Source organism: Apodemus sylvaticus, chromosome 19, assembly GCF_947179515.1.
Source record: "Apodemus sylvaticus chromosome 19, mApoSyl1.1, whole genome shotgun sequence".
In the NCBI taxonomy this organism is placed as follows: Eukaryota; Metazoa; Chordata; class Mammalia; order Rodentia; family Muridae; genus Apodemus; species Apodemus sylvaticus.
Window position 1 is genome coordinate 4,936,589 of NC_067490.1, and position 25,685 is coordinate 4,962,273.

The 25,685-nt window shown below is 48.8% G+C and overlaps 1 protein-coding gene across 3 annotated transcripts in view; it reads left to right on the plus strand.

The window, feature by feature from the left end:
* The first annotated feature begins 2,960 nt into the window (after window positions 1–2,960).
* Bltp3a (bridge-like lipid transfer protein family member 3A) overlaps window positions 2,961–25,685 on the plus strand; it is a 46,273-nt gene continuing 23,548 nt past the window's right edge. For all 3 annotated transcript variants that reach the window (XM_052162927.1, XM_052162928.1, XM_052162929.1), the window contains exons 1-4: window positions 2,961–3,299; window positions 24,177–24,339; window positions 24,432–24,470; window positions 24,924–25,015. In XM_052162927.1, the coding sequence (XP_052018887.1) occupies window positions 3,256–3,299; window positions 24,177–24,339; window positions 24,432–24,470; window positions 24,924–25,015 (338 nt within the window). In that variant the 5' untranslated portion in view covers window positions 2,961–3,255. The remainder of the gene's footprint in view (window positions 3,300–24,176; window positions 24,340–24,431; window positions 24,471–24,923; window positions 25,016–25,685) is intronic.

Below are 25,685 nucleotides of genomic sequence, written 5' to 3' on the forward strand. Positions count from 1 at the left end.
GAAGAGGGCATCAGATCTCATTACAGATGGTTGTGAGCCACCATGTGGTTTCTGGGATTTGAACTCAGGACAGGACCTTCAGAAGGACAGTCGGTGCTCTTAACCGCTGAGCTGCCCCTCTAGCCCACAGGTTCTTTTTCGTAGTTGATCTAACTTGGTGTAGTTAAAATGATCCATATATCTAGCTGTGGTTCTTAATATTGCCAACTGTACAGAATCTAGAAGCAATGTGTGAAAGGTAACAGGCCTAACTAAAACCACAACAGAGAGAAAATCATTTTGCTGATTTACTACTTTGGGTTTTCTGGTCTCTAGGCCACTTGATTTGGCCTCTCTGCCTCAACACAGTCCAAAAATCCAGTTGGAAAAATGGGCAAGCTGTTTATACTCAGCAGAGCGTTTGTTACTAGTTCATGCCTTTAGTGCTAGCACTCATGAGACAGGTAGGTAGATTGCTGGGTTCCAGGCCAGCCTACTCCAAAGAGCAAGTTTTTAGACAGCCATGGCTACAAACCGAAACCCTGTCTGGAATAAAAACATAAATATCTTTTCAGTTTTCTCATGTAACTTGTTTTTATTTTATATTCATTGGCATTTTGCCTGCATGTATATGTGTGAGGGTGTCAGAAGCCCAGAACTGGAGTTAGAGTGTGCGCTGGGAATTGAACCCAGGTCTTCTGGAAGAGCAGCCAGTGCTCCTGTTCACCTAGCAATCTCTCCAGCCCCACTTTTAAGACATGGTCTCCAGGCTGGAGAGATGGCTTGGCTGTTAAGTGGACTGTCTAATCTTCCACAGGTCCTGACTTCAATCGCCAGCAACCACGTGGTGGAACATAACCATGTGCAGTGGGATCTGATGCCCTTTTCTGGTGTTTATGCAGAAAAATAAATAAATAAAAGATAATAGTCATCTGGAACCTGGGTTGTCCTAGAAATCGCTATGTAGCTAAGGATGACCTTGAATTCCTAACAGTCCCGCTTCCAGGTGCTTCCATCATGCCTGGCTGCTATCCTGAGATGGGATTGTATCATGGAGCCCAGGTTGGCTTACAACTACCTCAGCTCCTGAGTACCGGGATGAGTGGATATCAGCTGGGCACAGCAACGTATATCTTTTTTTTTTTTTTTGGTTTTTTGGATTTGGTTTTTTCCAGACAGGGTTTCTCTGTATAGCTCTGGCTGTCCTGGAACTCACTCTGTAGACCAGGCTGGCCTCGAACTCAGAAATCCGCCTGCCTCTGCCTCCCAGAGTGCTGGGATTACAGGCATGTGCCACCACTGCCTGGCTAGTGCATACCTTCAATTACTAGTTTTGGAATAAAGTTTCAGAAAAACTTATGACAACTTGTGAGATCTCAGTGAATTTTAGTTGCAGTGACTAAAACAGCATAGCCAGGTTTGGTGTGAACAGCTGCATTGGCGGCGCTCAGGAGGCAGAGACAGAAGGATTGCCGCAAGGTTGGTGCCATCCTGGCCTATCTACACAGCAGTTCCCTAGCCACCTAGTGCTCCATCTGGATACCTCATCTCAACCTCAACCAAGGGTAAACTTAAAGACCCGGGGGCTGGAGGGATGGGTCAGCAGCTAAGTGCTGCTCTGGAGGGCCTGGGTTCAGTGCCCAGCACACACACCACATAGCTCCCAACTACTTATAACCCAGTGACAAAGGACCTGACAGCCTCTGGCCTCTGCAGGCACCTGCCTGCACGTGAAGTTCACAGCTCACATAGGGACACACAGGTACATAACACATCCGATTCAGTGCCTCTGAGTGGAGTGCTTACCTCATTAATCTGAGGCGCACGCAGTTTAATCCCTATCCCTGCTCATCCACTCGAAATCGGAGAATTGAAATCATTGGCGCTCATTTTCATTGCTTCCGTCTCAAAAGGCAGTTGAGTTATGTTTTTTTTTCTTATTTGAGTCATGTGTACTACTTACTGCTCAATAGACAGATTGGGGTTTTTATTTGTTTAAAGTTCCTTTTTTTTTTTTTTTCAAGACAGGGTTTCTCTGTGTAGCCTTAGCTGTCCTGGAACTCACTCTGTAGACCAGGCTGGCCTTGAACTCAGAAATCCACCTGCCTCTGCCTCCCAAGTGCTGGGATTAAAGTATGTGCCACCACTGCTGGCTTTATTTAAATTTCCTAAAGGAGGCTTTAAGCATAGCATGTTGTTTAGGTTTGCTGTGGTTGTTCAGAGTTTTGACATCAGCGGTTTGTCAGAATGGTGCCTTGGGAAATGAGATCCTTGCACTGAGCCATTGGCATGCATGGGAACAGGATCCAGCCCTTGCCCCAGTTGAGTAACTTTGATCAGATGGTATCGGAGACTCTTCGATGCAGGGAAGAGTGGAAGGAGCCTCTGCCTGTGTCTAATGCAATGTCCCGAGGCTTGCCTAGCACTTTTTTTTTTTTTTTACCACGGAGACCTTATGTCTTTAACAGAAGCTTAATAACTACAGATATTGGTTAGATTTCTTGGCTCAGAATCAGCTGCTAGAACATTGTGTCAGACAGGGTCAGGGGAAATGTTTATTAGTGCCCTTGCGCTTCAGGGTTTGAGCTGCTGTCCTTTGGGTCAGTGGATGCCACTTACACATGGTGGCAAGTGCCTTACCCCCAAGCAGTGCCCTCAGCTGGAGATTTCAGCTTAGATGTGATAGGAGGGCACTTGCAAAGGCTGACACATCAATTTCAAATTTTTTTTTTTATTTCTTTGGTGACAAGGTTTCTCAATGTAACCCTGGCTGTCCTGGTACTCCCCATGTAGACCGGGCTGGCCTTGAGCTCTCATAGTTGCCTGCCTCTGGTTCGGGAGAGATTGGAGTAAAGGCTCATGCCACCCTCCAGCTCCTGGAAGCGTGAACCCCGCCTCCTAGCCTGTAAGCCCCGCCCCGCCCGTGGGCCCCGCCCCCATGCCTCGTGAGCCTCCGCCGCCCCGCCCCTCATCCCGTGCGCCTGTGCCACCGCGCGCGTCCCCGCCCCTGCCGTGCGCTCTCGCCACGGGGAGCCGGGAGGGCGGCGTGCAGTCGCGCTTCTTCTCCGCGGGAGGCTGCGGCGCCGCGCGGGTGGGTGGGAACGTGGCGGTCCTCCGGGCGCTGCGGCAGGGGCGACAGAGCGCCATGGCGGCCGCTGTGGCTACATCAGCCGGTACCCGCGCTGCGGCGACGTGAGAGGACGCCTCTTCTTTCCCACAACTGAGGAGGCCACGGCTGCCCGCCTGCCTGCATTCCACGCGGGCCGCGGTTGCAGCATGGCCGGGATTATTAAGAAGCAGATCTTGAAACATCTGTCCCGGTGAGAGCGCCACCCAGCGTACCCGGTCCCTACCCGAGCCCTCCGACCTCCATCGGGCCGCGCTGGGCGAGCAGCTCAGGAGCAGCCGCGATTCAGCTCTAGCCGGCCGTTGTCAGCGCTGCCTTCCTCCCTCGCCTGGGCCAGCTCCCTCCCAACCCCCGCCGCCGCCTCCTTCCTCCGTGGGTCACCAGCCCTTTCCTGGCCATACTTCCCAGACCCGCACGGAACCCAGCCAGGCCAGCCCTCGAGGCCTCTTCCCGCCTCCCGAGCCGCCCAGCGCCGATTCATTTCTGGCTTTGCCACCCGATGCTGGATTACCCATGTCCCCTTAGATTGCAGCGCCGACGCTAGCTTTCTCCTTTGGGGGGGGGGGGGGGCGAGCTCCTTCTCTTCTGTCTGACCCTGTTGCATCACCCTTGAAAAGAAATGTAAGTCCTTCACTCGAGGCTGGTCGTCCTTTCGGACCTCCCTCCTTCCTGGGTCCGCTTTCTTCTCGTTACACTGACGGATTGGAGAAAGGTCAGCGGAGGTGGGGATAAAGTTTCAGCAACCTTCCCTTTAAGATGCCGTGGAGGTTTTTTTGACAGCCAGTGTTCACTTGTGCTTTGTGGCCTTCTGTTAGGCAGTTCTGTCGGCTCCGTATTCGGGGCATGAGGGATTGGCTCGCAAGACAACTTTTCAGCTATACCTGAAGGACTCCTGGTCTCTACGTGATGATGCAGCTTGTTAGAACTGGCGGCTGCAAAAAAATGGGAGCTAGCTTTGTTTGCAGTTGGTTTTCTCTGCTTTTTCTAGCTTGGGGTTGGTGATGGTTGTTCGTTTAGGTAGCTCTCAGTAGCTCAAGTGATCCAGAGTTTGGCTGTACAGTGGCTAGTGGTTTTCAAGAGGTGTGTGTGGGTGTTGCCAGTCACCATGAAACACCCTGGCTGTGTGAGCCTCTATCCCTGACGTGGTGTCCCCCTTTTCTAGGCTGACAGTGGCTTATGTGATCTTAGACTTTAGCAGCTAGATTCAGATGCCCCGTTTGGTTTGCTCTGTTCCGTACAGGGCTGAAGGGCTGCTCCTGGAGTCTGGGCACTTCCTCCTTTACTTTCGTCCCTTTCAAACTAGATAATACTAGTCCTTATTACCTCAGTGATTATCAGCATAGGCTGCTGTGGTGCACACGCCCGCCGTTTGGTGGCTGACGTAGGATGAGTGCGGTTTTAAGGCCAGCCTAGAGTACAGTTCCCAGCCAACTCGGACCATGTGGTGAGACAATGAGAAATTAGAAGACAACATGAGATTTTATACATAAAGATTTACTTAAGAGCCTCACACACAGGGAGCGCTCAGTAGGACACAGGGTATTTTTATTTGGGGGTTATAACTTGTGTGACTATTTGCTGTTATTGGGTGTGTGTGTGTTGTGTGCATTCAGGGAGGTGAAGTACCACGGTGTGCGTGTGTGGAGGTTGCGGGGCAGCACTGGGGAGTCAGTTGTGTAGTTCCACTTTCACATGGGTTCCGGGGAGCAAGCTCAGGTGTCAGGCCTGCAAGGCAAACACTTACCACGCTGAGACCTCCTGCTGAACTTTTTCCTCCTCCTCCTCCTCCTCCTCCTCCTCCTCCTCCTCCTCCTCCTCCTCCTCCTCCTCCTCCTCCTCCTCCTCTTCTCTCTCTCTCTCTCTCTCTCTCTCTCTCTCTCTCTCTCTCTCTCTCTCTCTCTCTCTCTCTCTCTCCAGTGCCTCCCTCACTTTGTAGCCCGAGTTAATGGGCTTCCAGCCTTAGCCTCTTAAGTGCTGGAGTTAATTGGCATTCCACACCATGCCTGGCTTTAGGTAATTTTCTATAGCAGTTTTTGTGGGAGTTCTGAGTGTACACATCTGAACGTCTCTCAGAGTGTCTTGGAATAAGTGAAGAACCCTTGCTACATGTAGTCTGACCCCTCTGCTCCCCCCTCTTTATTTTTTTTTTTGAGATTTATTTATTTATTATATGTAAGTACATTGTAGCTGTCTTAAGACACCCCAGAAGAGGGCATCAGATCTCATTACAGATGGTTGTGAGCCACCATGTGGTTGCTGGGATTTGAACTCAGGACCTTCAGAAGAGCAGTCAGTGCTCTTAATCACTGAGCCATCTCTCTAGCACCCCCCTTTTCTTCTTCCCTTCCTCCCTTTTGAGACAAGGACTCAGTGTGTTTTGGTTTTCTGAAACCTGATATGTAGACCAGGCTGGCCTCAGCATCACAGAGATTCTCCAGCCTCTGCTTCTCAAGCCCTGGGATTACGGGTTTATCAGGAGTCTTTCCACCGAGGAAGTAAGCATAGCAAGGGTAAGAGACTTTTCCAGAAGGTAAAGGAGTGGGCAAAACCAGCTTCCTCACTCTGGAGCCCCTCCCCTGTGTGCACGCATGTTCGAGCCCCTCCTGTGCACATACAATGTTAATGAGACACCCTGGATGGAGCTTTTGGTTTCTTGTTTGGTTTTTTCTTTGTTTGTTTTTCAAGACCTGGTGTCATGTAACCCACAGCTGGTAACAGACTGTCTTCCCTGGCACTTTTGTTGGTTCCTGGGGGCAGAAAGCCTGTTTGCTTTAAGTGGGAAAGTAGGTCTGACATGAGTGAGGGCCATTTTTGATTTCCCAGGTGTGGGGCTGGGAGGAGGAAGAGGAGGCGTCTTCAGGCAGCAGCTTCAGCCCCCTGCAGAGGAGCAGGCTGCAGATGTGGTTGGAAAGGCCAAGTTCTCAGGGCCTTTGTTTACCTCAGGCTCACCCCTCAGCCCGGTGAGACATTGAATGCTTTGTTCTCACCACCACAGCCGAAGGAGGAAGCTGGGGCTCCCTGGGTCTGGGTCCTAGAACCTGGTGGGGAGGGAGGAGAGAGAGCTGGGAGAGTTACCACTGTGGTGTGGCAGGTGTCCCACAGCGCTGTGTGACTCAGAGGACAGGCCAGTGACAATAAATTGCATTTCGGTGATTTTATGAATTTCAGGTATTTCTTTTGAATGCATTCCCTAGCTACCTATTGGTCAAGGCACTGGAATTTCACCCATGGCTTGGTCGACCGTTGTCCACTATGTGCCACTTCAATGCCCCATTTGTGGGGGCTTAAAAAGGGGGAGTATAGGGGGTTAGGGGAGTGTGGCTAGGCGGCGTGGGGGAAGGTGTCCAGGCGGGCCCTTGCCTGGGCACCTCTGCCCCTGAGGGACCACACACACACAGGCATAGTATAGAATAGAGTTTATTCAGAGTAGGGGATGGGAGTTAGTGGTAGAGAAAGGGAGAGAGAGAGAGAATGAGAAGAGAGAGAGAGAGAGAGAGTAGAAAAGTGGAGTGGAGGCCGGCCACGTGGAGGAGGGAAGAGCCCAAGGGGCAGAGAGGTGAGAATGTGGGAGAGCGGAGAGGGAGAAGAGGGGCAAGTAGCCCCTCTTAGAGTGGGCCAGATCTCTGGGGCGGGGCATACCTGGCTATTGCCAGGTAGGTGTGGGGTGGAGCTTAAACAGAACATCAACACCATTAAATGTTCATTGAAGTGGACCCTCGAAAAGAGTTCTACTTAGCAACATGAAATAGTTATTTATTTAGAAAGTTGTGGGAATTAGCTGGGAGTGGTTACAGACACCTGTAATCCCAGCATTTGGGAGACTGAGGCAGGATGGCATTAACTTTGAGGCCAGTGTGGGCCATTTATTGAGACCCCTGTTTCATAAATAAATGCTAAAATAGACTTTTCACTGAATTAGGTTTTTCGTGTCGTTTTCCCTTCTTGAGAACCCACTCGTCTCAGCTTTTGCAGCACTGGCCATGTTGTTACAACTCCACCATGCGTGTTTCCTGCTTTAGATCACCTCAGCTAATGACCTTGGACTGGACGTGTAAGAGAGCCTATGGTAGGACGAGCAGTTGGCCAGTGCCCTCTGCTGATGGAGCCAGCCAGACAAAACAGGTCTGTCTAGCCCCACTCTTCTCCACCAGGGAGGACTTCCCCAGCTAAACTGTTGTTGGTTGTAAGGGATAAAGAGAAATGGGAGCTAGCAGAATGCTGCTGAGGATTAGGGTCGCGGCGTTCCTTACAGTGCCTGACATTTAAGCAGTGCTTAATAAAGAGCAGCTGAGCCGGGCGGTGGTGGCCCACACCTGTAATCCCAGCACTTAGGAGGCAGAGGCAGGTGGATTTCTGAGTTCAAGGCCAGCCTGATCTACAGAGTGAGTTCTAGGACAGCCAGGGCTACACAGAGAAACTCTGTCTCACAAAACCAAAAAGGCACACGCCTTTGATACCAGAGCTCAGAAGCAGGCAGGCCGATCTGAGTTTGAGGACAGCCAGGACTACACCAAAATAACAACAACAACAACAACAACAATAATGGTGGTGGTGGTAATAGAGAGTAGTTGTGAAATATGGCATGGTGAGCGCCTGGCCAACTGAGCCAGCTCCCTAGCCCTTGGCTGTTGTTTTAGCTGTGAACATGCTCACATCATGTTGACTGCATGGTCATATGGGTTGTATGTTCTTTTGTTTGTGGGAACATAATCCACTTTCCTTAAAAAGTGGATTGTATTTTATGTATTGCTGTGGTTGTGTAATATGTATTTTCCCAGTGAGAGCTGTTATGACCATGTCTCTGGCACACACACCTGTCGGGAGTCTGTTTAAGACAGGGTTTTAGATCTTTGTAGACTGTGGGTTTTCATGAATGCATTCCTACATGATGTGCTAATGAACAGGGCTGTGCTAATGGGCAGGGCTGTGCTAATGGGCAGGGCTGCTGCTGGAGGGTGTGGGATCCGGGTACAGAGATCCTTGACAATACTTGGCATTGTCTGTCCTTTGAGCCACTCTGAAAGATGCAGATGCATATATTTTTATTTTGAAAAGCTGGATGTTGTAGCTCCCAATTTTTCCAGTTAGGAAGCTGAGGCAGGAGGATTGTCTATAGTTTTGAGACCAGGCTGGGGTATAGTATGAAGTCTTATCTCAAAACCCACAGAAAACCCAAGTTTAAAAAAACCTCCCATTTGGTAAAGCACACGAATACTCCGGCTGTCTGCTCAGTCTGTGATTCTGAGGACTGAAGCCGTGTACACTGCTTAGCACGTGTTGACTGAGCTAAGGAGAGTCCAGGTCTCTGTTTGGATTTCAAACTTCGACGTCCCGTCCTTAGACACACGATGTCATTCCAGAATAATATTCAAAGTACAAAGGGACAGTGGAGATGGGGCATTCCAACCCCCGCAGAAAACATTTCTAACTCAGATTGCATGTGGCAGCTGTTAAAATAACTATTATATATAGTAAATGAGTAAAGAGCTATTTCTAAATATGCAGGCTTTTGCTAAGTATTTGGTCTTCTGCACTGTAATCTTACCAACCCATCGACAGACACGTCGCGCCATTTTTCCTACAGAAATAGAAATTTGAATTGCATAGCTTTCCTGTGATTTTTTTTTAAAGATTTATTTATTTATGTATGTGAGTACACTGTTGCTGTCTTCAAAAACATCAGAAGATGGCATCGGCTCTCATTCCAGATGGTTGTGAGCCACCATGTGGTTGCTGGGAATTGAACTCAGGACCTCTGGAAGAGCGGTCAATGCTCCTAACCACTGAGCCATCTCTCCAGCCCCCTTTCCTATGATTTTTAAGGCAGTGTCTCTCTTGGTCATGCATTTGTATGTGTTTCAGTGTGTCTGTGTGCGAGTGTGCCTGTGTCGTGTGGAGTCTGCGCTCTCCTTCTACCTTGCAGTGAACTCAGGCCCTTGGGCTTGCTGCTAGAATCCGCCACCTGCTAAGCTAAGCCTTGGCTTGAGATCGTCCCTTTGTGTAGCTGACTTAGTCTGAGATTCCGTAAATAGCTCTGCCTGAGTTTCCTGAGTCTTGGATTACGTGGCTGAGCCACTATGCCTGGCGAAAGATAATACTTCTATTTTGTTTTTCAAGACAGGGTTTCTCTCAGTAAGCCTGTCCTGGACCTCAGGTAGACGAGACTGGCCTTGAACTCATGGAGACCTGCCTTCCTCTGCCTCTCTCGTGCTGGGATTAAAGATGTGTGGCACCACAGCAGGCTTATGCTTCTTATAAAAAGTACTTTATTGTAATTTTAAAAATATATTTAAATTTTTAAAATTTTACAATGATCACATCATTCCTCCCAGCCCTGTCCTCCCTTCAGACTCCCCTGCATATTCCCAGTCAACTCATGGCCTCTTTTACTGGTAACAATTTATTAAAAGCAGAAACTTTGGGGCTGGAGAGGTGACTGGACAGTTAGGAGCTCCGTTGTTTCTGCTGCGGACCTGGGTTCAGTTCCCAGCACCCACGCAGTGCTCAGAACCACTCACCACTGCAGTTTCAATGTCTTCTAAGTGACGGCACTAGCTCGCAGTTAGTATATATATGCATGTTGGAGAAACACACTCAAAAATATGGAGTAAAATCAATCTAAAAAAAAAAATTTAAGAAAACTTAGGTGCGGGGCATAGCGGCTTAGTGGCCCAGCCTATTTCTGGGCCTGCTGCAGTCTTCAGCAGTACAGGCACAAATGGATGTCAGTCGTGAGCTGTGCTTGCTGTGTGAGATCAAGAGAGTACGTGGTGTAGCCGCTGAGAGCTAGGACTCGGTTTCTGTGAATTGACAGCTGTGTGCCCAGCTGTGCGCGCATGCTGTTTTGCACCTGGTTTTTCTCCACAGAAGAATGCTGCACATTGAATCTGTGGGGGCCATTGGGCCACACAGCCAGCCTACAAGTTTGGTTTTTGAGATGTGGTCTCACTGTATAGCCCTTGAGTTTATAATCCTCCTGACTTAGCCTCCCCAGTGCTGAGATGATCCGTGTCCACTGCCATGCCAGGGTAGAAATCACATCTTAAAAAGAACATGACTACTTCAGTGTGTCATCTTGGCACAGGGGCCTTGCTGCTCTCCTCTGGAACATTCCACCTTACACAGGTGATCTCTGAGTTCTAGGCCAGCCTGTTCTACAGAGCCAGGCTCCAGGATGGCCAGGGCCACACAGAGAAACCAAACCAAACCAAACAAACAAAAAAAGCAAAAAAACAAAATAAGACCAGCACACTTACTATAGAGTGTGTGAGTCTCACATGTGTGCAGAGACCAGAGGGCAAGTTTATGGAACCAGTTTTCTTGTTGTATGTGAATTCTGGGGCCAGGTTCAGGTCATTGTCCTGTGTGGCAAGTATTTGACCAGCTGCACCATTTCCCCATCCCACCCATGTTCAATTTTCACTTCCCCGTGTGCGCTGTGCATGTGTGCATGCGTAACTCTGAGTATGTATGGATCTGGGTACGTGTGCACGAAAGAGGAGGCTTAGTGTTGACACTGGGGACTATCCTCCATTGTTCTTATTCCTTGAGGCCGACTCTGTCAGTCAAACTCAGAACTCCCCAGAACGGCTAGTGTCCTGGCCAGCTTGTTTTGAGATCGCCCTGCTCCTGCCTTCTGAGGCTGGAGTCACAGGTGCTGCCTTCTGTTTCCACGGGTAGCTCTACTCCATCACCGGTGATGGAGTAGGGATGAACACGTTGTCGCTGAGCTTGAAAAGAGGAGGCGGCAGCTCCTCGCGCATGGCACATGATGTGGGGGCAGCTGGGGCCTTAGCATAGTGTGTCTTAGTTACTGTTTTGCCTCTGTGTAGAGACTGCAGCCCAGGCAGCTCTTATAAAGGATGAATTTAATAGGGGTGGGGGGGGACCTGCTTATAGTTTTTGAGAATCTGTCCATTACCATCATGGTAGGAAGCAGACAGGTGTGGTGCTGTAGCTGCTAGTAAGTGAGAATTCGCATCCTGATGCTCAGGTAGCAGGCAGGGACAGACACTGCCTGACCTCCCGGAGCAGCCTTCTTATGCTTTCCAAACAGTGCTGTCCAGGGACCAAACAGTCAAACCACCAGAGGGTGAAAGAGCCCTGGAGCAGACGCTGGATTGAGCCCGTAGAGACTCTGCTCAACCATTAGAGGGTTTAGTTCCCTTCGCTTTAGAGAGCCTGGCTGAAGAATAATTGGTGACAGTGGCTTTCATCACAGCCCAGCTCTTTTCTCCAGCTGGACACGGGCCCACAGCAGAAGGGGCTGTCCCTCTTGGCGTCTTCTACAGCGTCTAAGGCCAGGGGGATGCCATGTCTTAGTAGAGAAAGGCTCTGGGCTTTGGAGGGAGAGGCTGTCTTTTCCTTTCCATATGTGTGCCATGCTGTGTGTGCTGTATGCTGTGCGTGTGCATTCAGTCCCTAAGTAACTACAGCGAAAAGGAACAGTGAAACAAACAAACACCAAACCACCAAACCAGAGTTTGAGGAGTGGTACAGGCAGGTCAGGTATGTGAGAGCAGACAGGTGTGCAGAGGGCCACGTTTGAGACGGCGTCACCCCCACAGCCCAGGTTAGCATTCCAACTCGTGGACGTGACAGTGGTTGTTGGAATTCAGGAACCTTAGCTCTGGGGGAGGAAGGGGACTCCAGTTTAGTCTGGTATCAAGCAGTCAGCCTCCTTTATCTGTTTGTTACTGGTGCCAGAAACAAATACTAAAGAATATTTTCCATGTTATCAATCTGTTTTGATTGTAAAGGGGGAGAGCTAAAGTTTGTTGTTGTTGTTGTTTTGAGATAGGGTTTCTCTGTGTAGCCCTGGCTGTCCTGGAACTCACTCTGTAGACCAGGTTGACCTAGAACTCCGAAATGCACCTGTCTCTGCTTCCCAAGTGCTGGGATTACAGGTGTGCACCACCACTGCCCGGCTGAGCTAAAGTTTAAAAATAATACCAGCTGTTCAGGTGAGGGTCATGAAGTTTGTACTAACTTTCTGGGAAAGCAGCTATGGGGTGAATGTGTTGGGTTGGCTGTGCTCCATTTACCTGCTTGAGTAATTTTTTACATGTATGTTCAGAGCAGTGCCTTGGTTGTGTATAACTTGGCTGCCAGCCCATACTGAAGAGTTTTGAAGGGATTCAGAGGCTATAGTGTGGTTAAGAACTCACGACTCTCTGAAACTCCAGTTGTAGGGGACTCAGTGCCTTCTTCTGACTCTGTGGTGTTACACAGACTTAGTACACACACATACTTGCAGGCATTGCACTTTTGCTCGTAAAATAAATTTAATTTTAAAGAACGCTTTGGAGACGGTGGGTCGTGAGATATTGTAAGTTTGGCTCAATGGAAGTGTGGTGTCCCCAGTTTAACTTCTTTCTGTACGTTTTTTATGTGTGTGCTTTTGCCTCCCTGTGTCTGTGCACTGTGTGCACGTGGCGTCTGTGGGAGCCGGAAGAGGGCAGCAGATTCCCCGGAACTGGAATCACAGGCAGTTGCGAGCTACCGTGTGGGTGCTGGGAATTGGATCTTGGTCCTCTTCCAGGAGTGGCCAGTGCTCTTAAACCACTGCGCCATTTCTCCAGCCCCTGCGATTTTCACATCTAAGTTTAGTTTTGAGCATGGGGTCCAGCAGAAACAGTGTCCAGTGTGGGACAGCTTCCTTGGCTCACCTAGTCTCAGACAGCTCAAGCATGTGTGTGCACTTGGTACAGGGAGGGCTAGCTCCTGGTAAGACCTGTGAGGGTGTTAGAGAGGAAATGCGAGGGCGGCACCGTACCTTTCCTGTCCTGGCACGAGGTCCTTTAGATCGTGGATCCCAGCAAGAGTTTTCCTTGGGCTGTCACCTTGCTCGAGGAGTGTGACAGATGCTGACTGGGGGAGATGCTGATGTGTTGTTGCTGAACAGAGTCTCATACCTGTAAGTACTCTCTAAAGCCTTATGCTTGTAACTCAGGCGCTGGGAGGCTGGGGCAGGAGAATTGAGGGCAGCCTGCTCTACACGGTGATTTCCAGGACAGCCTGAACTAGAATGAGCCCTTGCCTAAAGAAAAAGGCTAACAGGTTTGAGCCTGGGTAATTCCAATACTTGGGAGGTGGGGGCAGAGATTGAGAGATTGAGGCTAGCCTTGATTACATAGGTGAGCTCTGACCTCTGACCTCTTCCATGAGAGTCTGGGAATGTTGAGTGCCTTCCTTCCTTGCTCCCCCTCCTTTTCGGAAAGGGTCTCTCACTGAACCCCTCCGCCTGTTTGTTGGCCAGCAAGCCCCCAGGATCAGCCCCCCTCACCAAGTGCTGGGGGTCCGGGTGCCATGGCAACAGCCTGGCTTTAGGTGCATGCTGGGGAATTCAAACTTAGGTTCTTAACTTGAACAGCAAGCACGTCACCACCTGAGCTCCTCCTCGAACACACTTATAACATGGGGTTCACTGATTTAATAACATGCTTGCTGTGTTGCCCTATTAGGCATAGTGAGATTTGTTACACATCAGCAGATAATAAAACAAGATAGAAAAATATTATTTACAGTACAGAGAGGTTCAAAGCCAGCCTAGGATGCATGAGGACTTATTTCAAAAACAACAAAAGGCCACCAGCACAGTAATAAAAGGCAGCTGAGTTTAAACACGGTCAAACACTCCGTGTAGGGATACCTCCAAGAAGAAATGTGTGACCAGCAGGCACATCAAGGAAGCCATCAAGTGAGTGCAGGTCAGAACGAAGAAGACACCCTCGCACCACAGGTGACTGCAGTGAGGAGGACCACAGCCTGTGTCAGTGAGGACTTGAGACACAGCCAGAGGAGCCCCAGTGTGGGACCTTTGTGGTACACATCCGACGTGAGGCGTATTCACTGTGGAAACTTTGTGGTACACATCCGACATGAGGTGTATTCACTGTGGAAACTTTGTGGTACACATCCGACATGAGGCATATCACTCGGTACAGTGATTCCACTCCACGCGCACACTGAGAGAAAGAAAATCATCTGCTCACACCAAAACTTACATTGCATGTTCACAGCACCATAGTAGCCCCGAAGATTCAGGATCATGCTCACACAGGATCAAGTGACCGAGTAACTGGGGCGGCCTGGTCATTAGCACAAGGATGTCAGTAGTACCATACCAACCATAAAGAGGAAGGCGGTGCTGACAGGGTTGGGAGGCGGCCCCTTGAGCAGAGCTCTTGCTTCACAAGCTAAGGACCTGAGTTTTGCTCCTCGAACCACGGAAAAAGCCAGGCTGGGTGTCTATGCCCTCAATCCCGACGGTGAGGGAGGAGGTGGACTTGGGAGATCCTGGCGAGCTTACGGGTTTGCTGGTCTACCCTGCTTGGTTTTGTTCTTTTTCCTAAGAAACCTGCTTGGTTTTGACCTTTTTAAGATCAGGCCAGTTACTTGTTACTTGTAGACTTATTTTTGCCTGGGCTCAGAAGCAGAGGCACCCGGAGAGGACAGCCTGCAGCTCCGGACAGCCTGATTTTCTTGGGCTCCCTTTGCTTTCTCGGCCCAAAGTCTAAACTAACATTTTCTGTAGCTGCCTGGTTTTTCTGATTTTGGTGTTCCTTGAGAGAATGGATTGACATCTGTGGTACAGGACACATGTAGTGACAAGATGGTGGGCCTTGGGGGCTTTGGTCCTAGGCTTTTACCTTCTGGTTTTAAAAGACAGCTGCTCTCAACCTTCATAATGCTGATGTTGGGACCCTTTACTACAGTTCCTCATGTGGTGGTGACCCCCCACCCCCTCCCTGTCTTAGGGTTTTACAGCTGTGCACAGACACCATGACCAAGGCAACTCTTTTTTTTTTTTTTTTCCTCCAAGACAGGGTTTTCTCTGTGTAGCCCTGGCTGTCTTAGAACTCACTCTGTAGACCAGGCTGGCCTTGAACTCAGAAATCTGCCTGTCTCTGCCTCCCAAGTGCTGGGATTAAAGGCGTGCACCACCTCTGCCCAGCGACCAAGGCAACTCTTATAAGGATATTTACCTGGGACTGGCTTGTAGGTTCAGATATTCAGTCCATTATCATCAAGATGGGAGCATGGCAGCATCCAGGCAGGCATGGTGCAGGAAGAGCTGAGAGTTCTACATCTTCATCTGAAGGCTGCTAGTAGAAGACTCACTTCCAGACAGCTAGGACTAATGTATTATAACCCCCACCCACTGTGACACACCTACTTCAACAAGTCCACACCTAATAGTGCCACTCCTGGCCCAAGTGTATACAAACCATTACATTCCCCAACCATAAAATTATTTCATTGCTATTTCATAACTGTAATTTTGCTGCCGTTATGAGTCTTAATGCTAATACCTGATATGCTGGATATCTGATAGTCAACCCCCAAAGGGGTTGCAACCCACAGGCCAAGAACTTCTTGTTTAAAGGCTTTCTGACAACATATTGGCTAACACTATCTTCTGTAGAGATTAAAAAGCCTTCAGATTCCGTTAGCTAGTTTGGACCCCAGTCACTGAAACAGTATTATATGTCAGTCCAGGAATCTCCTCTCCTTTGCTTATAGTAACCAAGTTGAGACCTCACATTGGCATCTGCAGACAGATTTGAGTGTCCTCTATTATAGCAAGAGTGCCCCTTACCCCACAGCAGGAGCATTGTGCTGTGGCTCAAGACAACCTGCTTGGTGGGAAATCCTTGCTTGGGGTTCCTCCTGATCAGATCACGTGACTCTCCACTCTACCCAAAGCATCAGGTCTGTAGCCGTGAGCTTCTCAGAGAGTACAGTTCATGGCTCCAGTGAGTCATTTGGTTTTTCAAGACAGGGTTTCTCTGTGTAGCCCTGACTGTTCTGGAACTCGCTCTGTAGACCAGGCTGGCCTTAAACTCCAAGAGCCACATGCCTCTGCCTCCCAAGATAGCTGGTGGCTGAAAAGGATATATTCAGCTTTATCTTGACATGGCTGACTGCCTAGGAAGTTCCATGAAAAAGAGCTAGCATACTTGTTGAAATTTAAGGTCAAAGAGTGAAGGTGCCTGATGTTATCCTCTGATCACCATGTGTCTGCTCACACATAACTTGTGTGCACACTTACTTGCATACATGAACATACATGTATATGTACAGGCAGAAAATACTGTGCTATTTTAAATAAAGAGTGACCATATATGATTCTTACTATATTAAATATCCCAAATAGGGAAAACTGATGGTTGACTAGGACTGTTGTGGGGACTGTTGGAGTGACAGCTAGGGCATTGGTTTTCTTAGTGACAGAGATAATGAAACTGCTCTAAAGTTGGTTTTACAAATGGTTGCACAGCCAGGCAGTGGTGGCGCACGCCTGTAATCCCAGCACTCTGGGAGGCAGAGGCAGGCGGATTTCTGAGTTCAAGGCCAGCCTGGTCTACAGAGTGAGTTCCAGGACAGCCAGGGCTATACAGAGAAACCCTGTCTCGATAAAACCAAAAAGCCAAAAAACAAACAAACAGAAAGAAACAAATGGTTGCACAACTGACAGTACTGTCACTGACTCATGCACTGTAAGTGGATGGGTTGTAAGGCCCGTGGTTATATTTCTATGGAAGTGTTATCATAAGCAGGCTTTATTAGATACAAGATGTTCAGCCAAATCAGGATAAAAACAAAGAAAACCACTTCTGGTCTGGGAATAGCTTGCTTGACTTACATTCATGAAGCCTAGAGTTGGAATGTGAAAGCAGGAGGATCAATTCAAGGGCATCTCTGGCTACACAACAAGCTCAAGGCCAGCCTGGATTACATGACAGACTAATAACAGAACCGTTCCTGGAGACCTAAGGCTCATATTAGTGACAATGAAAAATTAAAAACGTGAAACTTTATAAAAAGCAGTAAGTGATTGCTTCAACAGCAGAAGATGGTGGATGATACATTAATAGCTGAAAGAAACTCTACAAACTTCGTACCCAGCTAAACTGTCCTTTAAAGGTATGTGGTCGGTTGAAAAACTTCCTCCCAATACAAGGTATATTTACTGAAGGCTGTTCTTCAGAATGAGGAGGAAGCTAGGCCTACAGGAAAGTTCTCTTATTTCTTTAAAAGACTCCGCTGGTGATCTAAGCCATATGTAAAGGTTTCCTACTTATATGTAGAGGTTCCTAGAATACTGCACGGACACCTTCAGGGTTCTCATTTCAGATGCAAAAGAAGTGTGTTCACTTGATCAGTAAACTCTGAATAATTTTCAAGATAATGAGCAGCTAGCGGGATGGCTCTGCAGTTAAGATCACTGGCTGGAGTTCTGGGGGACCAGGGCTTGACTCCCTGCACATACATGGGTGCTCACAACTGTCTGTAATTCAGTTCCAGGGAATATGACACCTTCTTCTGGCCTCGGTGAATACCAGATATTTATGTGGTGATACATGCAACCAACACACAATAATAAAATAATAATATAATGAAAAATTCAAGATATTGAAAATTTAGTGTGTTTCCTGACAATAATGGAATTACATTAGAAAACAGTAACTAGAAAAAATTGTTCAGTATTTGGGAATTTGTTTTATTATTTAAAAAGATTTTCATGTGTATGTTTTTCTTTTGCCTGAATGTATGTCTGTGTGTCATGTGTGTGCTGTGCTGGAGGAGGCCAAGAGAATTTCAGATCCCTGGAACTGGAGTTACGTACATTTGCAAGCTGCCATGTGGGTGTTAGAACCTGGGTCCTCTGGAAGAGCTTCCCGAGCTCCTGGCCACTGAACCAGCTCTCCAAGGCCCATCCGTTTTGGAGGTTTGAGACTGTTTCATGTTGTATATTCCACTGACGTAGCAGAGCTCATTTGTGGATCTGGCGCAGAGCAGTTGTTGCAGGTTCTGCTGTCTGGGGGTTCCTGGGGCAGGGTAGTGGGGTTGAGTGCAGAGAGGGCTGGGTTCTGTCCCATGTCTGTGGAGTGATGAGTCCCAGACTTAAGCATTGCCCAGCTATGACTCCTGGGCAACCCTTTCTCATTTCTGATCACTTTGTTTCTTTATTTGCAAATTATAGATTTTGAATTAATGGTTATTTAAGATCCTTTTCAGCTGGACATGTTGGCACATAGCTGCCATCCCACACTAGGGTGTCTGAGGCAGGAGGATCAGGAATTTGAGATATGTACTTGGGAACTCGACTCCTAAGTACTGAATTCAAGGGCAGCCTGGGCTACTCGACACCCTGACTTAAGAACGTTTCTTGCTCCTAAAGTCTGCGGGTTTAAAAACTTTGGCTTCCTAAAATCTCGTTACGAGTTTGCTAAGGTGATTATTTAGAGCCTTCCCATCGCTTCTCTGGCAGATTGTGGTTCCCTGGCAGAGATGAGGTTGATCTGTCTGTTTCTCCAACTTGATTTCGGCTGAGCCTCTGTGCTCCACAGTAGCAGCAGATGGCCCGAGACTGTTTCCCCACATGCCTGTATCGAACAAATGCCAGGCTGCTGTTAGCCTTTTCAGCCACCCTGGCCTGTGAGGGACACTGAGTAAAGTTTGTGCCAAGGACTGTGGAGGGAAGAGATGTACAGAGCAAGGCTCTTCTAAAAAAACCCAGATTCCCATAATTCCTTGAGGCTTTCCTCTGGCTCCCAAGGCTGATATAGGACAGCTGGTCTCATGATATGGCCTCAGTCTAATCCAGTCGGCCCCTCTGATGGGCTAAGTTTGTGCTGAAATTTTCTATAGGTAGAGAGAGCGGCTTGGAGTTCCGGTAGCATCACAGAGCCTCAGTTCAGCCCTGCCCCTACCCAGAACAATCGGCTTCATGGACCACCTTTTAAAACCTGTTCTTTCTCATTGCTGTAAGATTCAGGAGATACCAGTTTAGGGAATATTGTTTGTTGTTTTTAAAGATGGTCCCATTATGTAGTCCAGGCTGGGCTGGGCTGGAGCTCACTGTAGAACAAGCAGCCCTTGAATTCAGAGATGTACCTGCTTCTGCCTCCCACGTTCTGGGCTTAAAGGTACCACTGTGTTCTGAATTCTTACTTGTTTCTGGCCCTAGGAGTCTAGCCTGGGGCTTCTTGTGTGTTGGGCATGTGATTTACTTCTAAGGAATTCTTGCTGCCTTTGTGGAGAAGCTTATAAGGTGGAATCTGTTTATTACTGGTGAGGAATTGCGTAAGGTCGGTGCCAGACCGGATATGCAGAGTGTGCTTGTATATCATAGAGCCAAAGTGTGCAGTGTGCTGTTACTTCGAGAGCTGTGTAAACAAGTTCAGTGAGAATTGCCTGAGGACACAGCACCCAGACAGGGTCCCCATCTGTAAGCCATGCATCCTCACACAGCCATTACTGGGGTCGGTCAGGTAATGTGCTGAGGAAGACTGAGCCCAGGGTCTTATGCTCCTAGGCAGGCCCTCTGTCACTGATCTAAGTCCCCACCCCCAACCTGAAGGACGCCGAGTGTCAGTGCTCTGCTTTTGATCTTCCGGAGCATGCTCTGTGCTTTCCTACTTGATGATCCAGCTGATAACACGGTGCATTCTGTGGTCACCGCCCGAGGGTTGATGGATGGAGACTAGGTGTTCTGCTGGGGTGGACAGTCTTTTTTTTTTTTCTTCTTCTAAAGATTTATCTATTTATTATTATATGTAAGTTCACTATAGCTGTCTTCAGACACACCAGAAGATGGCGTCAGATCTCATTACAGATGGTTGTGAGCCACCATGTGGTTGCTGGGATTTGAACTCAGAACCTTTGGAAGAGCAGTCTGTGCTCTTAACCACTGAGCCATCTCTCCAGCCCATGGGGTGGACATTCTTAAGAAGGAACTTGCTGATTTCATTGGGCTGGTGATATTCAGAAAGATTTCTAATTATATTACACTATAGCTTTATACAAAAATTGAGATTTATTCTACTTCCATAGGTTAATAAGCAGGCTATGGGTGACTAAAGGGCCGCATCCCGTACCCCTTAAAGTTTTGTTTTTTTGTTTTTTAAATTGAGTTCTGGGGTTTGAGGTCAGGGCCTTGGATATACCAGGCAAGTTATACACCACTAGTTACGCCCCCAAGTGCCCTTTAGCTGTTTCTGAGAGGCTTCAAGTGCAGACTGTGCCAGGGCTGTTTTGGAGGAATTGCTAATGGTAGGATGAGTAACAGATCTGAGTGTGGGGTCAGCCTGCAATCCCAGCACTTGCTAGGCTGAGGCAGGAGGGTCAGGATGTCAAGGTCAGCACGGACTGTGTTCAAGACCCACTTTCAGGAAACCAGATATATTCAAAGATGTGTAAATGCTTATAAACAAACATGACATTTAAAGGAAAAGCACCTACAAACTTTGGCATTTGTATGGTTGATTAACAGATAAAGGAATTTCAGACCAAAACTGGGAAGACCTCATTATATATATATATATGGCTGGAGAGATGGCTCAGCGGTTAAGAGCTCTGGCTGCTCTTCCAGAGGTCCTGAGTTCAACTCCCAGCAGCCACATGGTGGCTCATTAGCCATCTATCTTGAGATCTGGTGCCCTCTTCTGGACTGTAGGTATATATGCAGGCAGAACACTGTATACATGATAAATCTGTTAAAAAAGATATAAATAACTTATACAGACTCATTATAAGTAATGAGATGGAAGCTATTATTAGAGTGTATATGTTCGTATGCGTAGGTGCCCATGGAAGCCAGAAGGAGGTTCTGGGTCTCCTTGAAATAAAATTCCCGGCAGTTGTGAGCTGCCTGACGCAGATGGTGAGAACCGAAATTGGTCCTCTGCAAGAGCGTCAAATTCTTACCCACTGAGTCATCCTTCCAGCCTGAGAAATGTCATTTATTTTATATCAAACTCTGAAGAGATAGTTTGGAAGGAATATAATGTAGAGATTAGTTATGTCCTATCTCTTTAGTATAATCATTCCTCAGTGCTAAAAAAAAATATAGCTTATTCTGTGTTTATAGTTTATCTCTCTCTCTCTTTTTCTTGGATTTTTTTTGGGGGGGGGCTGGCTTTTTTGAGGCAGGGTTTCTCTGTGTAGCCCTGGCTGTCCTGGAACTCACTCTGTAGACCAGGCTGGCCTCGAACTCAGAAACCCGCCTGCTTCTGCCTCCCAGAGTGCTGGGATTACAGGTGTGCGCCACCACCGCCCGGCTATAGTGGCTCTCTGATCAAAGAGAGCATATAGTTAGAGATAATTTCCCCTTTATATATGCACGGAATAATGGTTCTCTTTGGGTGGGCTTTTCAGGTTATTTTATTATTTTCTTTAAAAATATTTTGGGATGTGTGTGGTGTGCATCGGTGTGTGCACACGTGTGTGTACGGCTTGTGGGAGTTGTCCTTCCTGTCACTGTGGGGTCCAGCGAGTGTTGGTGCCTGCTGATCTCTCTCCAGTCCCCCTCCTGCTCCCTGTCTTCTTTGAAAGCTCCTAAGTGGGCATGACAGCACATACCTGCAGTCTAGAACTCAGCAAGCAAGGGTGGAATTGCTGGTTTGAGGCCAGCCCAGGGCAATCAGAAGGGATAAGGGAGAACAGCTTATCCTGCTGATTGTCATCCTAGGTTGGTCTGTCGTGAAGGAAGGGCACTTAGGGAAGTTGGAGGAAGGGATAGTGATCTTAGGATTCCTGGACTGTGTGGGGGGCTCAGAGGAAGCTTGCTGTGCCTTGTCGTACAGCTTCCTATTCTGCCTGCTCTCCTCCCACCCCCACCCCCACCCCCTGCCCCCTCCTGTTCTGCCTGATCTTCCCCCCCCCAGGACCGCTTCCTCTGGGCCCCCCTCCTGTTCAGCCTGCTCTCCCCCCCAACTCCCCCACCCCCTACACCCACTCCCCCACCTCCCCCGCCCCGAGGCAGGGAGGGGAGGGGGCCCAGGACGGTGCACTACACTCCTTTGCTTTTCCTTGTTTTGTTCTTTAGCAAGTGTTCCAAGTAGATAGACGTTTTTTTCTCACCACATTTTTGTTTGCTTGTGGGAAAAGGGTCGTTTTCAGAGGAAAGGACGCATCAGTGGACAGCCGCCCTCTAGTGGAAAGGGCAAGCTGGCCCAAACTTAGTTGATTTTAAAGAATTGTTTATTGTTTGTTTGTTATTGGTGTTTGGCTTTTCTCTGTGTAGCCCTGGCTGTCCTGGAGCTAAGTTCTGTAGATCAGGCTGGCTCCAAAGCTCAAAGAGCTCCTCCTGCCTCCCAAGTGCTGTGCTGGGATTAAAGGCGTGCACACCACCCCTTAAAGGGATTTGGGATGTAGTGTTTAGCATGCAGGAGGCTGCCTTCAGTTCCCATCAAAACACACGTGCACACACCACACACACACATACACACACAAGTTAAATGAATTAAAATCAGTCAGCTTACATGTTAAAGCCTGGGACTTTCTCTTTCGTTTATCCTGTTGTAGAACTAAGGTGAGCGCTGGCCCTTGGTCCTCGGAAGCTCAGGGACAGTCACAGATGATCTGCCTGTGACCTTCATGAGTGGAGGATTTTGACAGGTGGTAAAGGTCATGAGGGACCCAGGGCATGACAGTGTACTGGGTAAACAATTCTCTTAGAATCTGAATTGGGTTCAGAGGCAAAACTCTACCCAGGTGTGGGTGTGATACCTTTTTGAGTCTTTCCTTTCCATGTGAAGTTAGTTAATGGAAACAGAGAGCAGCCCACATGTAATCTTTCCCCTTGTGTGTTCTTTTTTAAATTTTGTTGTTTTTTTTGAGACAGGGTTTCTCTGTGTAGCCCTGGCTGTCCTAGAACTCACTCTGAAGACTAGGCTGGCCTCAAAGTCAGAAATCCACCTGCCTCTGCCTCCCAGAGTGCTGGGATTACAGGCGTGCGCCACCACTGCCCGGCCTCCTTATGTGTTTTTGAAGCAGACAAGGGAGTGTTGGGGTGAAGCCGTGCGCTCTGGGCTCCGTCCGCTGTCTGTCCGCTGTCCTTCCTGGGCTTTAACTAGAGATGGTCAGCGCACTAGGTGCCGTATTTGGAGGTCTTTCTTCTGGCTCCAGCGCTATTTAGAAGCTGCTGCAGCCTCTGCTGTCAGATGGGTGCTTGCAGAGGGAAGCTGGCAGGGCTAGCGCAGCAGTGAAGTGCCTCCACCCCAGGGCCACCTCCATCCTCAGGGCCCATGGATGATGTGGCGAGCTGGATCCTACGTGAGTGGCTGGTGCAGCCCTGAGCTTGAGACTCCAACTTCCCAAGTTCTGGAGTCTGTGGTGAGCAAGTCTGCTTTCTGTCCTGGAGGGAGACTCCTTCATCTCCACATCTGCTCTGCACACACTGTCCTGACAAGGCGCCTAAGAGAGCGCTGAGTAGGGCCTCATACTCTTAGAAGTACACAGACCCGAGTGGCCCTCCAGTGCCGTGGCGTGGCACACACGGGGAGCTGGTGGGACTTCAGAGAACCCACTGAGGAGGCGCTCTGTTGGAGACGGGGTCTTCTCTGTAGGCGCAGCTTCCTGTGGGCCTCCTCCCTCGCCCACAAGTCTCGCTGTCTTTACCTTGGTTGTCACGCCAGTTCCTCCCTGTGTATGCCTTTACGACATGTGATGACGTTTCACGTGGTTGCAAACTTCAATCAGTAGTTAATTTTTCTATGTCACCACTTGATCAACTGGTTGAGTCTCGTAGGTCAGTGATTGAATCTAGTAGGTCTTCGTGAACAGACTGTAGGTGAAGAGTTGGCCGAGTAGCTGCTGATGCTGGAAGATGGTTCATTGAGTTTTACTGGTTACAACTCGTTGGATCTAGTAGATAACTTGGTTGCGGTGCCTCTTCCCTGGCACATCCTGACAGGTTAGTAGCGGACACTGTGGAGGCTGGGAAAGCCACAGCCATAGCACACAAGCCCAGTCGGGCCCCAGGGAGGGTGGGAGCCGCTGGCCAGCAGGAGACACTCCCAATTTATTTTTCTTTAAAGATGTATTTATTATTGGTATGTGTTGGTACATGCCCATTTGTGGGTGCTCTTGAGGCAGGAAGGGGGCATTGGGTCCCGGAAACTGACTTGTTAACGGGCAGGCGCCATGAGCTACTTGACCTGGGTGCTCTGAACCAACCAGCTCCAGAAAGAGCAGCCCGCAGCATGCTGTGACAGACTGCAGCCTGTGTGCCTTACCACGGGCCCTGGCCACAGCGAGGCTTTACTGCCGCCCTCTGCAGGTTCACTAAGAATCTTTCCCCGGACAAAATCAACCTGAGCACGCTGAAGGGGGAGGGTCAGCTCAGCCACCTGGAGCTGGACGAAGAGGTTCTGCAGAATGTGCTGGAGCTGCCCACCTGGCTGGCCATCACCAGGGTCTACTGCAACAGGGCCTCCATCCGGGTGAGAATGGGGTCTGAGCGCCGGCTGCCCTCGCCAGCGGGCGTGTTCTCTCGGGAGCGGCCGTCACAGGCTGTCTGTGCTTTCCTCTTTAGATCCAGTGGACCAAGCTGAAGACACATCCGATCTGCTTGGTAATGGCCTCTTCTACGTCAAAGTAGTCCTTGGTTTTACTTTTTGTTTTTATTGAGACAGGGTCTCGGGCTGGAGAGATGGCTCAGCCGTTTAAGGGTAGGCCTTACAACCAAAAAATGTAAGGGACAGGGTCTCTGTAAATTGCCTCAGTGTGTCCATGTGCTGGGGTTAGAGGTGCGCACCACCACTACCTGGAGTGCGTTTTTGTTTTTTTATGTTTGTTTTTCTAATAAAAATCATTTTATTTATATGACAACATAAGTAGCATTTTTGTTTTTTTTTAATAATAGTTTTTACTGTTCAAGGGCTATCCTTAAATTCCCTCGGGATCCAGTCAGGAAGTTTGAAGTGTGGCTTGTATTGGCGGTGGAGGTTTGTAGTGCAGTCCTGTTGTTCTGCTGTTGCTGTCTGAGGTTTGTGTGGATGCTTAGTTCTCTCTATTTGTATTCCAGTGTCTGGATAAGGTGGAGGTGGAGATGAAAACCTGTGAGGACCCTCGCCCCCCCAACGGACAGTCTCCCATCGCCCTTGCTTCAGGACAGAGGTTAGTCACTGTGAGCCTTGCTGAAGATGACGGATGGATGGATGCATGCATTGGATGGATAGACGGACAGACGGACGGATAGATGGATGGACAGACGGATGGAAGGATGGATAGATGGACTGACGGATAGAAGAATGGATGGATGGATGAAAGAATGGATGGACGGATGGACATGGATAGATAGATGGACGGTTGGACGGACGGAAGGATGGATGGATGAGCAGACGGATGGATGGATGGTCAGTCATACTTTGTAGCACAGGCTGGCTTCAAACTTAGGATCTTCATGCTTCAGCCTGCGATGTGTGTGAACCTGTGTGAATGAAAAATGTGACTCATTTTCCTGGCTTAAAAAAAGCTTTGATTACTGAAAAATTCAGACATACAACTGAAGCCAATGGGCTAGTACATGAAATCCCTTGTGTTTCAAATATGAGACCTCAGCAGTTGCTAACATGTTGCCAACGTTGTCTCCTGAGCACTCCAGGGTTTGAAAGCAAATCCCAGATGTCCTGCTGTTCTCTGCCCCTAACAGCAGTGTAGACGTGAGCTTACACTGAGTCCTATTCCATCATTCAGCCCTCCCCCAAACCCTGAGCCATCTTAGGTAGCCCAGGCTGGCCTTGAACTCCCGTCCCAAGAGCTGGGCTTTCCAGCTGTGCCACCATGC